General features: G+C 43.9%; 1 protein-coding gene across 2 annotated transcripts in view; it reads left to right on the forward strand.

Moving 5' to 3' along the window:
- LOC310959611 (branched-chain-amino-acid aminotransferase, cytosolic-like) overlaps nucleotides 1–14,807 on the forward strand; it is a 31,383-nt gene that overhangs the window by 13,947 nt on the left and 2,629 nt on the right. For both annotated transcript variants that reach the window (XM_083931037.1, XM_083931036.1), the window contains 9 exons: nucleotides 1,217–1,288; nucleotides 1,845–2,045; nucleotides 3,111–3,221; nucleotides 5,791–5,910; nucleotides 6,838–7,001; nucleotides 11,694–11,836; nucleotides 11,954–12,039; nucleotides 13,319–13,459; nucleotides 13,726–13,800. In XM_083931037.1, coding sequence (XP_083787163.1) covers nucleotides 1,217–1,288; nucleotides 1,845–2,045; nucleotides 3,111–3,221; nucleotides 5,791–5,910; nucleotides 6,838–7,001; nucleotides 11,694–11,836; nucleotides 11,954–12,039; nucleotides 13,319–13,459; nucleotides 13,726–13,800 — 1,113 coding nt within the window. The remainder of the gene's footprint in view (nucleotides 1–1,216; nucleotides 1,289–1,844; nucleotides 2,046–3,110; nucleotides 3,222–5,790; nucleotides 5,911–6,837; nucleotides 7,002–11,693; nucleotides 11,837–11,953; nucleotides 12,040–13,318; nucleotides 13,460–13,725; nucleotides 13,801–14,807) is intronic.

The raw sequence follows: 14,807 nt of genomic DNA on the forward strand, positions 1-14,807 counted from the left end.
TAAATATATATAAAGACTGTGAAAGTATCAAAATATTAAATCCAAAGAGAAATGAACACAGCGCGTATTCTGAAAATGTGTCCTCAAACGAGTCGTCAGGACTTCCTGTACGATTGTGATGTCACAACTATACCATGTATAAAGGTAGAAAGTGTTAGGAGAGTGGCGTTAGATATTCCCCGACTGCAATGACGGCGCAGAGAGCGGTGACACGTAAGACCCGGTTAACGCCGACCAATCAGAGCAGCAGACGGAGCTAGGGATGTGACTATATGAGATGTTGATATCCTGATTATTGTCGGACGATCACGTTTTTCGTGGTTATTATCAGGGAAGGGTGCTCCGACGCTGCCCTTTTAAGGCGCTGTTCTGGTGGATATAAGGCCGCACTGCTGCTTCTTCTCACCGTTTTAGGCGAGCGTCACGGAAAAAAATGGTGCACTTGCCAGATTTGTTTTTACAGCAAATTCAGGAATCAGGACACCGTAGATATTGTAGGTTGTACAATTCTTACGGTTATGAAACAGTGAAGTTATGTAACTCTGACATCCCTGGACTGGGCTATTTCAGGAGGGGTCTTCAAAAATCGGTATATTCAGACCACAGACTGTATTTAAAAATGGACGTAGCGTCTCCGTCGAGGTCCATTCTCCCAACTTGATCCGATCGTCCTCACCTACGGGAGCTGCGTCTTGTCCGACTTTGACTCGGCCTCATTTCCTCTTACCAAAAAAGGGCATGTATGTGACGTCGAGGGGGAGGGGCATACGTCCATCTGGCTGACGTTTACCTCCAAGGAGAAGTGAGGGCCAGCAGCTAGCTGTCACTCTAGAGGCCAGGCCCCTAATTATTCATAAACTTTAACCTCCAATAAAATAAAAACTAGCCAGGTCGGTCCAAAGAACCCCCCCCCCCCCAGTGTTGTCATGTAGATATGACCTAAACATACAGAGTAGAATGTTCTTTTGTCCTTAAACAGGTTTAATGATGCTGTGAAAACGGCCTGTTTAACATGGGGGTCAATGAGAAACTGCTCTGTTATGAAACCTGCCCCTAGTGGACACTCTGGGAACTGTTCAGACGGAGAGTATGAGAAAAATGTAAACATGTTCCAGTAGAAATGCATGAGCCTGAAAATAAGCAGCATGTGAGGCCTTTGAAACGTATGAGTCCTAGTACTGTGCAGATAAAGATTGGTGACCTTTTTGATTTGCAGGCACTCCATGGACGACTTGTTCAGGCCCTCCCCTTCTCCTTTGGCTCTCTGCGGTTCGCCAGTTCCTTTAAGGTAGTGTGTGTGTGTGTGTGTGTGTGTGTGTGTGTGTGTGTGTGTGTGTGTGTGTGTGTGTGTGTGTGTGTGTGTGTGTGTGTGTGTGTGTGTGTGTGTGTGTGTGTGTGTGTGTGTGTGTGTGTGTGTGTGTGTGTGTGTGTGTGTGTGTGTGTGTGTGTGTGTGTGTGTGTGTGTGTGTGTGTGTGTGTGTGTGTGTGTGTGTGTGTGTGTGTGTGTGTGTGTGTGTGTGTGTGTGTGTTCTCTCAAAAGAGTGATTTGTCTCTTCAACGTGCCTCAAATTTAAAGTTTCTTCTCCCCCTTGCCTTTCCTTCACTGTCTGCCTGTTGTAATTATTCAATTCAACTTAATTAATGTTGTCTAATTGACCGCATAAGTCAGAATCTTCACTGTCTTTTGTAACGCTCAACTAATTGTTCTTTTGAAAGCATGCCCCGTCCAATAACGCAGATTTAAAAACGATCACCGTATTCGTCCCGCGCTCTGCTCTTCTCTTGTCCCCGTCTACTTTCTTCTTTTTTCCCTCGGCTCGCTTGTCCGTCCCTCTCTGCCTCAGGCAGCGGATCTCGTCATCGACCGCAACGCAGCATGCAAGCCGAAGCCCGACCCCTCCACCCTGGTGTTCGGGAAACAGTTCTCCGACCACATGTTGACCATCAACTGGTCGGACAAGAGCGGCTGGGAGGCCCCGCACATTAAACCTTTCCAGAACCTGTCGCTGCACCCTGCCAGCTCGGCCCTGCACTACTCCATAGAGGTGAGTGGAGGGCTCCGCCAACACGCAACCCCTCCGTACTTTCTCTTCACAATTATTTACCTATCAAGGCGTTAAAGTCTCTGAAGCAGCAGGTGGACCATCACGAGACCAGCAAATAAAGTTATTCGCTACAACCATTCAGTTGCCGGGTAACATTAAACACTTTGGCCTTAAAACAAATGAATAAACGCCAAAAAAAAATAGTCAGTAAGACACTTTTTTGCAGGTTTATCACTAGAGCCAGACTGATATCACAGACGTGAAATTACATGAAAATTCATTTTTGCAGAACATAAAATGCAGAAAACGAAGCTTAGGGTGATTAAGAAACTGTCATTTAGAGCTGCAATGATTAATCGTTTAAACTATTAAATTAATCCCCAACTATTTAGATAATTGATTCATCCTTTTGAGAAATATTTAATAGAAAAATGTCAAAGTTCTCTGATTTCAGTTTTCTTGTTCCTTTCCTCGTCTGTGACAGTAAACTGATATATCTTTGAGTTGGGACACTTGAGGACGTCGTTTTGGACTTTAGGAAACACTGATCCACATTTTTCAACATTTTATAACTCAAACGACGAATCGATTAATCCGGAAAATGATAGACCGATTAATTGATTAATTAATTAAAATAATTTCCCCCTGGGATTATTAAAGTATTTCTGATTCTGATTCGACAAAGAAAATATTGGTTAGTTGCGAGTTTAATGTCATTATGTAGTTTGTCCAGCAATTGATTGAAAATTAACATACAGGACTGACTGTTTTTATTTTGCTTTTATTTATTGGTTTACAATGATATATATTGTTTATATACAGTATAATGTAAAATATTCTTTAAATGAAGTTATTTGTTTAAAAGAAGAAGCCTTCTGAGCACCTTAACTTTGCACAATCCACATAGAAAAGGTCTTTTTTCATTCCACCTCAGAAATTCACGATATATCGGCCGCCATCTTGTTTTCTGTTGTGGAGGAGGAACAGTCATGAGTTGGACATTATTAACGATGTGATCCGTGGAAACCAGAGATGAGGTGACGTGTGTTTCTGTCTTCTGTGCAGCTGTTCGAAGGCATGAAGGCGTTCCGTGGAGTGGACAACCACATCCGCCTGTTCAGACCCATGCTGAACATGGAGAGGATGCACCGGAGCGCCGACAGGAGCTGCCTCCCCGTGAGTTTGTCCCCGAACTTGTAACACACGTCCCCTGTTTCAACAGCCAATCAAGTCTGAGCAAAGTCCGCTGGTCAGGTCACTTACAAACTGTCAGATGGTTGAAAGGCCGTTTTGGACCGAGGAATACAATGAATAAGGAGAGAGAGCGCCATAATCCATAATAAAGCAGTGAATCAGGGAAATAAAACGGTATTTTCGCTGTTTCATCACAACTAGAAATGCAGCTGTAGCGAGTATCTAACCACCTCTGTCATTTATATTTTATAATACTACAAATTACGACAAAAAGCGTGAAAAGTCGGAGGTTAGAACGGAAGTACAGAGAGGCGTTGCTATGGAGATGATGCACCGTCTGGCCTCCTCTCATTGGTCTGAACCAGCAGGTTGCAAGTAGTTGCAAGCTTCAACTCGACTCGTTGGGAACGTTTGGTCTGAACTGGGCTTAACAAAGTTGCGTGACACCACTTCTGTTCCCCGCAGCACCACAGTCTCTGTTGGACCGAATTTGCCTTAAATTCTTTACCATCTTTGCAGACCCACACCCCCGCAGCAATGAACCGTCTACGTTGTTATATAAGTGCTTGGCAGCTTAGTCCCCTGAACACCAACACCCGCCCCCTGATGCAAGAGTTAAAACGAAATCAGGAGCTCAGGACACAATGGACACTAGAGAACAAGATGATCCAGTCTTTGCTGCACGGATATTTAATATTCTGACAATGAATGACTGAAGATTTGCTGTGAATGATTTAGTGTTCACAGGGAATGAGAGACTATTAAACCTGGTAGAGCAGGCGTCCCATATACAGAGGTTAGCGCTGCACCGACCCACCGTTATGGTTCCAGTGAACTTAACTGGTGTTGTGGAAATGGATTTCTTCAATAAAGATCAACAAACAGGATCAGCTTTTTCTCCATGGTTTATTTTGACAAAGTATTTTCCTCTGCAGACAAAAATACGTTCACCCCTCCTCACAAAGCTCATAGTTTAGCAGGAATGACCCCGAGCCCACTAGTGCTCAGCCTTTTAAAGGAGGAGACCCCCCATCCAGACAGACAGGGTCACATGATCACAGATAGAACGAGCTCAGCCTCGGTTGGGTGACGTCTTTAGACCAAACAAAACATGCCTTAGACATTACAATCCCTCTCTGAACTTCTCTCAGCACAAGGTCTCTAAAACAGGGTCCACATAGGCCAAGGTCTCTAACACAGGGTCCACACAGGCCAAGGTCTCTAACACAGGGTCCACACAGGCCAAAGTCTCTAACACAGGGTCCACATAGGCCAAGGTCTCTAAAACAGGGTCCACATAGGCCAAGGTCTCTAAAACAGGGTCCACACAGGCCAAGGTCTCTAAAACAGGGTCCACACAGGCCAAGGTCTCTAAAACAGGGTCCACACAGGCCAAGGTCTCTAAAACAGGGTCCACACAGGCCAAGGTCTCTAACACAGGGTCCACACAGGCCAAGGTCTCTAACACAGGGTCCACACAGGCCAAGGTCTCTAACACAGGGTCCACACAGGCCAAGGTCTCTAAAACAGGGTCCACACAGGCCAAGGTCTCTAACACAGGGTCCACACAGGCCAAGGTCTCTAACACAGGGTCCACACAGGCCAAGGTCTCTAACACAGGGTCCACACAGGCCAAGGTCTCTAAAACAGGGTCCACACAGGCCAAGGTCTCTAAAACAGGGTCCACATAGGCCAGAAACAGTCATGAGTTATCTGCAAGAAACAGGATGTACAGAAGCACAGATATGCCATTATACCGTCATGAGGCAGTTATTTACGTTATCCATTAAGTACAAACAAGCTATGTACTAGTCATATGATGAGGTTAAACAGAGGAGACACTGAACTGCGTCTGTCCTGACAAAACTATGACTATGAATTACAAATATCCAAAATTCTGGCACGACCTGATCTGCAGGTACAACGTTGCGATAAAGGGACAGTGTAAAAACTAAATAAAACAATCTTCCTCTTATGACTAACAGGGTTCATACGAAGCCTTGAAGGTCGCTTCATTTGACCTGTTATGTTGTCAAGGTTAGGAATGTGCTTGAGTTACAAATAAACTCCTCGTAGATCTTTTTTTAAGGCACGAAACATTTACATACATGGATTTTAAAGATAACAATAGAATTGGGGTAAGCAGGATATCATTTTATGGAGATTTATTGTATCGGCTGCTGCAAATTAGATGATATTCAACAATTGTGGTGGTCGATGTTTATCTGGATCTGTGTTGTATCAATTTTTCAGCGGCTAAATGGTGTTTTTAAAGATTAAAAAGGCTTTTAAGGCAGTTATAGGATTTAAAAACTACTTATTTTTGATGTGAAAGACGGTTATTTTAAAGGTTGATTGTGCTCCTTCAAAGAGAGTTCAGTTATGGTTTTATGATTAAAGTTTCTCTGGCACAAAAGGGGGAATAAATAAATAAATAAACAACAAAAAGCGAAACATCTGTAGTTATTTTAAAGATCCAGAAAAATAAATCTGTCATCACTCAGTGAAGAAGAGCGATTCTTTGACAGTGGATGTCTCTTTGTCATTGCAGCTGTTTGATAAGGGTGAGCTGCTCGAGTGCATCAGGAAGCTGGTGGAGGTCGACCAGGAGTGGGTTCCCTTCTCCCAAGACGCCAGCCTCTACGTCAGACCCACCTTCATAGGAACTGAGGTGAGAGTGGACCAGAGTCTAATCTGAAGGCAGTGGCGTGCACAGATTTTTTTGAAGGGCATGGGCGAAAAGAAACTGCCATAAGGGCACTTTAGCACAGGTTTTGGCTCCTAGAGGGCACTTTAGCACGTGTTTTGACTGCCATAAGGGCACTTTAGCACACGTTTTGGCTCCTAGAGGGCACTTTAGCACACGTTTTTGCTCCTAGAGGGCACTTTGGCACGCGTTTTTTTCTCCTAGAGGACACTTTAGCACGCGTTTTGGCTCCTAGAGGACACTTTAGCACGCGTTTTGGCTCCTAGAGGGCACTTTAGCACGCGTTTTTGCTCCTATAGGGCACTTTAGCACGCGTTTTTGCTCCTAGAGGGCACTTTAGCACGCGTTTTGGCTCCTTGAGGGCACTTAAGCACACATTTTGGGTCCTTGAGGGCACTTTAGCACGAGTTTTGGCTCCAAGAGGGCATTTTAGCACACGTTTGGGCTTCTAGAGGGCACTTTAGCACACATTTTGGCTCCTTGAGGGCACTTGAGCACGAGTTTTGGCTCCAAGAGGGCATTTTAGCTCATGTTTTGGCTTCTAGAGGGCACTTTAGCTCATGTTTTGGCTTCTAGAGGGCACTTTAGCTCATGTTTTGGCTCCTTGAGGGCACTTTAGCACGAGTTTTGGCTCCAAGAGGGCATTTTAGCCCACGTTTTGGGCTTCTAGAGGGCACTTTAGCTCATGTTTTGGCTCCTTGAGGGCACTTTAGCGCACGTTTTGGCTTCTAGAGAGAACTTTGCACACCTTTTTCAACAATTGGGCCACGACTGCCCCCCCTCTGTGCACGCCTATGTCTGAAGGGTTAAATGTTGTTGGAATACAATCCTGCCGTCTCTCCTTCCTTACCCGTCTTCTCCTCTTCCTCTCCCTCCTCGTCCGTCCTCCAGCCGTCTCTCGGCGTGTCTCGACCAGGAAAAGCGATGATCTTTGTCATCGTGGGCCCAGTGGGACCTTACTTCGCCACGGGGTCCTTCAACCCCGTCTCTCTGCTGGCGGACCCTTCGTTTGTCAGGGCTTGGCAAGGCGGCGTCGGGGCCTATAAGATGGGAGGGTGAGTTTGGCATCTTTAACTGCCTTTTAATTATATATTGATCTATGTTATTATTATTATTATTATGAAAAGCACTCCACCCACAGACCTGGTTAGTCACATCGTAAACCAAACCGGTATTCCTTAATGAAACTTGTCACGTATTTTGGAGAGGTTTGCTTGTACAGTCCTGATGAATGTCACCTGTAGTAGGGACAGCACCTTACAAAATAACCTCAGAGCTCCAGATCTTGCCGTCAGAAATCCGCATGTCACATCGTGTCAGCAGAGCTACAAAAGCATGAAGATAAATACTTAAAAACGTCTCGCTAAACCACAGTGAGAGGCAGATCTTACTCTCTGGGATGCTACACTGTCAGGTGCAACGAAGGCCCCGATCACACACAGCTCGTTTTAACAACTTGAGGCGTCGTTTTCTAACCGTCTTCAGTGAGAGTGAAGCGTTTGCTCGCTGCTGCTGCTGCTGCTGCTGCTGCTGCTGCTGCTGCTGCTGTGTTGCTGAGCACCTGTGCTTTTGCAGGAGCTCCATGAACTCCTCAAGTTTATAAAAAAACCTCATCTGAGAGCGGAAAAGCGCACAGCGTCATTTAGCTTCACAGTAAAATAACGGCTGAGGACGGCTCGTTCGATGGTTGTCTCATAGCAAGAATAACATCGGGGTGTCTGCAGCATGAAGGCGATATGGTGACCCTCTGGTTTGGAACCTGCAACACACGATGATGTTCCCCCCTGACAGCGACCCACATACTGCACCGTATAGGTTAAAGTGTGTGAATAATGTGTCAAACGTAATAATAAAGACTACATTTCCGAAGACCAATTTCATTTCAAAATGCACGGTTCGTACGGGTGATGGAAATCCCTGAAAACACTTGAATTTCACTGTGGTGCTTTCAAGGTTTGGGAAGTGCTTTGATGATGTGATGATGGCTTATACAGTATAATAAACAGCCTTTTCTGACATATTTGCATAAAAAATGCTGATTATACTTTTGTGGATCTATTAGTCGAGTTAGTTTTCCTTTCATTTGTCGTCTTCTGTAGAAAGCTGTCTTAAAACATCATGTTGGTTTATAGAGCATTAACATCTAATTTAAAATGATGAACAAGTGCAATTATCAGTTTACTGAATACTGCTTACTGCACTGTATACAAATATGTAGTCTACCACAGCTTTAGGGTGCTGGAAAAGCAAGAAAATGCACCTTAAAATGCTTGAAAATTGCTTGAATTTGACTTTGGAAAATGTGTAGCATAGACAGTCTCAGAGTGTCACTCAGACAATATGAGGGTATTATTTTGCTACTATATTGTATATAGGAATCCTATTTATTCTTTTAATATATATGTATACAATGCCACAGAACTTTGCACCTTTTGTTTTGTCTTTTGCACTATTTATTCATTTTAACATCATATTTTTTATTGTTATACCTACATACATGTTTGCACTGAGTAGGAGCAGCTGTCAATCTCATTGTACTGTGTATTGTACATTCTGATGTGGACTTTCTGATGTGGACTTTCAAAATAAAAGCCCTCTAAAAGGTCACATACAAGCTGTTTTTCACATGAGTTAACTAGAAAGGTTGCGCTGGTTTGGTGTTTTTTTTAATTCAGCAGTGGATCTGGACAAAGTACAACTATGTGGATTTACCGCTTTGCTCACGAAGCGTAGAGAAGCCCTGCTGGAGCAGAGCCGGCTGGTGATGAGCGCCGACCCGTGCCAAGAAAAGAGAGAACAAAAGAGCCTTTTCAGGAGACCTTTTCTGTCTCGTCATAGCAGGAAACGTCCAGGTTATTAATGTTAACAGTTACAGGACACGTTGGAGATTTCCAGTTCAACCTGTCAAACATAGGAGGATGAATGAAACATGAATATCTGTGCTTTTCCTGGTGTGACGAGGCGAAACGTCCGCTCTAAAGGAATCAGGTCAGACGAGACGGAAAACACGTTAGCAAGAGTTTTTAAGGGACTGCTGATCCCGTCCTCTTGTGAAATCTTTCCACTTAGCCTCTAATCACACGCCTACGCCCGCGTCCTTCCACGCTAGTCCGCTCAGCTACAGCGTGATTACATAACACAGGCGAAACCGCCACTCCACCCACTGGACCAACAGAATCTGCTCTCGCTTCAGCTATCGAGACAGATTTAGCAGCAGCAGCAGTCACGGGGCTGCACATATTTCAGGGTCGTCATTCTGTGAGTACTTATGTTAAGAGACGACTCAGTCAAGTTGAGTTCAACACATTTTTAATAACCTGCGGTGTGTGCCCTCTACCAAACAGGCGAGCCGAACGTTAGGGTTCATTTCAGGGAGAAGTGGGTGGCTCCTTTTTGCATTTGTTCAAGGAAGTTTTTTGCCGTTGAGCTTATTTATTTTACTTCCTGAGATAACAATAATTACCTGAGTCATCTCTCTGACATTCATCACCGGGAGCTTCCTCCTCAGCTCAAACGGCAAAGTCATGGTTCTTACGGGCTCTGGAAAGTTTATTTATTATTTATGGATTAAAGCGGGCAACACTATCAAGCCAGAACAATTAAAGCAGTGTATTGAATGCATGCAAACAAATGAAAACAGTTCACAGGCATAAAACAAAATAGATTAAATAAAAAGACAAAAGCAAATGCATAAAAATAAATAAGAAATGTGTGAGTTTACATGTTCTCCCTGTGTCTGCGTGGGTTTTCTCCGGGTTCTCCGGTTTCCTCCCACAGTCCAAAGACGTGCAGGTGTTCGGTTCATTGATGACTCTAAATCACCCGTAGGTGTGAATGGTCGTCTGTCTCTGTTCGTCTCTATGTGCCCTGCGATAGACTGGCGTCCTGTCCCCGGCGACCCCGACAGGGACAAGAGGTTGAAGATGAATGAATGAATGAATATGGTTGATCATAGGTAACGGAGAAAAAAATAGATTATAAGCCTGGATTTAAAATTCTCGACTGAGCATAAAAGTGGAGCACGGTGAGAGAAGGCTCTGCTGCCTGCAGACTGTTTATTGTCCCAAGGTGTTTTTGTCGGCCAGCATTTTGGGAACGAAGGGCGCGTGCAGGTAAATAGGGGCGAGACAAGGTCAGATGAATATGATTGTGCATGTCCAACATTTTGTACGAAAGCAAAAGTGCTTTAAAATCCGAATCAGCCAGTGTTGGGAGGACAGAGTGGGTATTATGTGGTCAAATGGTTTTAGTTTTTGTGAGGATCTGAGCAGTCGCCTTCTGAACAAGTTGGAGGCTCCTTACACTAGACTTAGGTAGGCCAGAAAACAGGACATTACAATAACGGAGTCTGGCTGAGACAAAGGCGTGAACAAGGGTTTCAGCATCAGGCAGAGTTAGAAAAGAGCAGATTTTTGAAATGCTGCGAAGATGAAAGAACGCCGTTCTGCTGGTTATCTCTTTAATATGCAAAGTTGAATGCGAGGGAGGAATCAAAAGTGACACCAAGGTTTTTGATGGAGGGGCTACGAGAAATTATACAGTTTACACGTTTAAGGGACGTAAATAAAGTTGACTTGAAAGTGCTTGAAGTTTAGGTTAAATGGGATAAAAATTCTACCTATAAACAAATGGACACATTTTGAAACACAAACTTTAGTCGCGTTTTCCTTTTTAATTTGTCACCGTTCTGTTGTATTCTGTCATCGTGGTTGTTTATAGCACAACAACATCTCATTTAATGTGATATGTGCAATAATTATAACTCTCTCTATATACACACTGTATATACTGTATATAAATGTTATTCACCACAGCTGCAAGGTGACAGAAAGCTTGAAACTGCACCATGAAATGCTTGAAAAGTGCTTGAATTTGACTTTGGAAAAGGTGTTTAATGCTGAAAAAAATCAAAGATAGCAACAGGACAATTATTTAGAAGTGCAACTCCTGGTGAGTCAGAAGTCAAATGTCTCAGTTGTCCAGTTTTAGAAGTACGTCTCTGAATCTTCCTCAGATGTTTTGTAAGAAAATGCGACCGTGAGATCATATGAGGGCGCACACGCACTGTCTGTGCGTCCCGTGCCCCGTGCTTTAGGGTACTTGTCCCCCCCTCCAGGCCCGTTTGTACACACTACCTGGGCCTTGGCGAATGCTTCTTGCTGCCTATACGTCATCACGCCGTAACACGTCACACGCATTGATTGACGTCCACGTGATGCGTTGCTTTGTTTACAAATCTTTCCATAGACCTCTGAGTTTTTGTGCGTCTTGTCGACTGTTTTTGAATATTTTCATCGACCACATCTGCAGTCAACACTCCACCTCCGCATCACACCAACGTGAACCTTTCGCTGCCATTGTTTTAAATGTCAACGCACGGTCCCTCCTTATTTTTTCTATGTCCCAACAGGCGCACATTAAATGATGTCAGAACCGCCGTAGGCCTCGTACACGTGCGCACGCTCGTGCTCCTACATGTGCAAACGTGCTTTACAAAAACCCACCCCTCCCAAACGGGCCGTGGCCTCATACTGGTCAAACGAACTACACTTTAGCCGTGAAACGTGCTTGGGCACGGTACAGATGAACAGTGTGAGTGCGTCCTTAGTCCAAACTGTATTTTGTAAAACGGGTCTAAACATCAAAGCAGAACACAAAACTGACTTCTGGAAATGATTTCTGTTTTCTTCCGGCTGTTCTCCTGACTCTTGTGTCTCCGTCTGTCTTCTTTTTTAAACTGTCTCCAGTAACTACGGCCCTACGATAGCGGTGCAGAACGAGGCGGTGAAGCAAGGCTGTCAGCAGGTCCTGTGGCTGTACGGAGAGGAGGAGGAGATCACCGAGGTCGGCACCATGAACCTCTTCATTTACTGGACCAACGAGAAAGGAGGTCAGGCCCTCTGAAAATGTTCTGGTCACATTTCCTGTCCATTACTGCTGCACTTGGAAAGATACATACAAGATAAATACATTTTTAGTAAGGATAAAACTGTTTGTATGTGTGCAGAGAGAGAGTTGTTCACCCCTCCTCTGGACGGCATCATTCTCCCCGGAGTCACCAGACAGTCTCTGCTGGACCTGGCCAGAACCTGGGTACAGCTACTGTCTACTGATCTTATAACGTGTCACTTATGTGTTAATTTTACATCAAAACATTAAAAAAATCTCTCACAAGTTGCTGCCACTACAGACAGACAGATATTTATTTTAGGCGTTTAAAGTGTAATTCCGGCGCAAAATCATCTTTTTCGGCACTAACATATATCACATAAGCCATGGAGACCGTTTATTACGTGTAACAACTATTACCGGTCGAGAGTCGCTAACAGCCGGACGTGGCTAACAGTGATTAGTTCGGGGCAGTGCTGTGAAGGCATAAAAACATCTTTTTTAACCACTAATACTGCTGAAAATAACACCAAACCTCTGCAGCAGGATGAGAAGAGTCCCTACAAAGAAAAAAAAGCACCAACAACGCAGTTAGTGAACCCAGAGTTTATCAAAAGAGTGTTTTGAAAGACTTGAGAGGGCGCTCTAGGCTTGTGTGCCAGTATCTGCTACTCCTGTATTACTCCTGTACCACTGAAGATGAAAACGGTAATGAAGCAGCAGAAAGAAAGTTTGGAATGGGCAAGAAACTCGTGAGGGAGTGGGGAAGTGGAGGATACTCAAACTGCAATGAAGAAAACAAATAAAGCTAATCGCAGATTACGAGCTCGATGGCAACAGCTTGAGGAACAAGTTCACAAACAGGTGCTCGAACAACGTGCTGCAGGGAGAGAGAGTCAACGGTGCAGTTACGTCTCTACTCCCAGGTCGTTGCCAAGGCGATGAATATAAACGACTTTCTCCTTTGATGAAATGTCTGTTCTGGGTCTCTGATTTTATAAAACAAATTTCCCCAAAAAATGCGACTTATAGTCCAGTGCGACTTGTATATGATGTTTTTTCCTTCTTCATTATGCATTTTTAGCTGCTGCGACTTAAACTCCAGAAAATAGGGTACCTACTGGCCCCTGTACCAGCTCCTCTCATAGTAAAGTCCATTCAAGTGGATTACCAAAGTCAATCCAAAAGGAAGGAGCCCATTGGTGCTTTGTTTTCTGTGTAAGGACTCTTCTCATGCTGCTGCAGAGGTTTGCAGTTATTTTCAGCTGTATTAGTGGTTAAAAAAGACATTTGAATGCCTTCACCGTGCTGCCCTGAGCTAATCAGTGTTAGCCACGTCCAGCTGTTAGCCACTCTATAGTTGTTACACTTGATGGCTTATTTGACGTATGTAAGTGCTGAAAAAGACCATGGGATGATCTTGCCCTGGTATTACACTTTAAAGCGTCTACAGTTGAGTAAACGTGGTGTTCGCTGCTCTCAGGGCGAGTTTAAGGTGACCGAGCGCACAATTAAAATGAAGGAGCTGCTGGAGGCTCTGGACTCCGGGAGGGTCGTGGAGGTGTTTGGAGCGGGGACGGCCTGCGTCGTGTGTCCCGTCGGCAGCCTCCTCTACAGAGGAAAGGTAGGGCTGTTCTTCTTCTGTGTCTCCTGTTGATGATTTGCTCATTCTGACCTGGTTAACATACAGTAAATGACAGCACCATGTTTTGATGTCATTGTAAGTGATGCTTCATGGTAAAAACATTTGAAACCGTAGTTTTGCTTTAAAGTTTAAATTCCTGGTATTGTGACAACCTTATTCCATAGAACGTCCATTTGGAACAGGAATTAGAAATCGATAAAGGCGTACCTCGATTAAAGAAACTAAAATGTGTCTTCCTCCGTCAGACGTACCAGATCCCGACGATGCAGAACGGTCCGGACCTGGCGAAGAGGTTCTACAAAGAGCTTACTGATATTCAGGTACGTGCTCTGTGTTAGAAAAGTAGGTTACAGCTCCTTAAAGCTGCGTGTTGGCGCCTCCAAGTGGCAGCGACAATATCCAGAAACACCCGTCTTCAATTCTGTTCTTCAACTTAGAACTGATAGTTAACAACTCTTTCTATTTAAGTAAAGAAACTTTTGCATTGGGAGTTAATGAAGTGGTTAAAGTGTTTGATCAAAGCCCTTACCCCCAAAATATCCAGTTTACAAATATAAAAAAATCAAATCACACTAGAGAAACTAAACATTTGTCCTTTAATATGTTTGTTTTAGAAATGTACGGAAGCCCCTGAAGGCGAGGTGACTTATTTTGTAGTTTATCTTTTTTTATGAACGTGATAAGTTTTTTGTTCGCAGAAAATCAAACAAGTAAGCAAGGCACTATTACATGCAACAGAGCATCTTTTATCCCTGTCCTCCCTCCTCCCGTCTCCAGATAAGGAGAAGAAAAGGCCGTTAAAACAGTAAAAGTAAAACAAAAATAAGTAAATGGACAGAGATATGTATGTGTATCTACTGTATATGCCGTATGTGCTGTATATGCACATTGCATATTGATTATATAAACAAATATTAAAAATAGATAAAACATTGATGCATTTCACGGGCGTTTCTCAGGAAGTAGTTCTTCTCCTTCTCCTTCTTCTTCTCCTCCTCCTCCTCCTCCTCCTCCACCACCACCAGGGTTCCTGAGATTTTAAACCCTAAATGTAATTATTTACCATGACAGTTCAGAGAAACAGTTTATTTTCCATTAAGTCTAACAGTGGACGTTTGTAGTAGGGCTACAGAAAAGTGAACTCCTAAAAACGTGGCCAACGTTTCCTACAGAACAAAAGTTCTCTGGAGATCATTTCCTTTGATGGGCGTCCGTTTAAAACCACAGACACCACTTTGTCTGTCGGCACAGTCGCACTCGGCCCAAAACATAAGGTCACACATTTGTTGCAGCTGTAGCTCCTAGTTTAACTTTATATTGCAGGTCA

This window comes from Echiichthys vipera (assembly GCF_963691815.1).
Source record: "Echiichthys vipera genome assembly, chromosome: 17".
In the NCBI taxonomy this organism is placed as follows: domain Eukaryota; kingdom Metazoa; phylum Chordata; class Actinopteri; order Perciformes; family Trachinidae; genus Echiichthys; species Echiichthys vipera.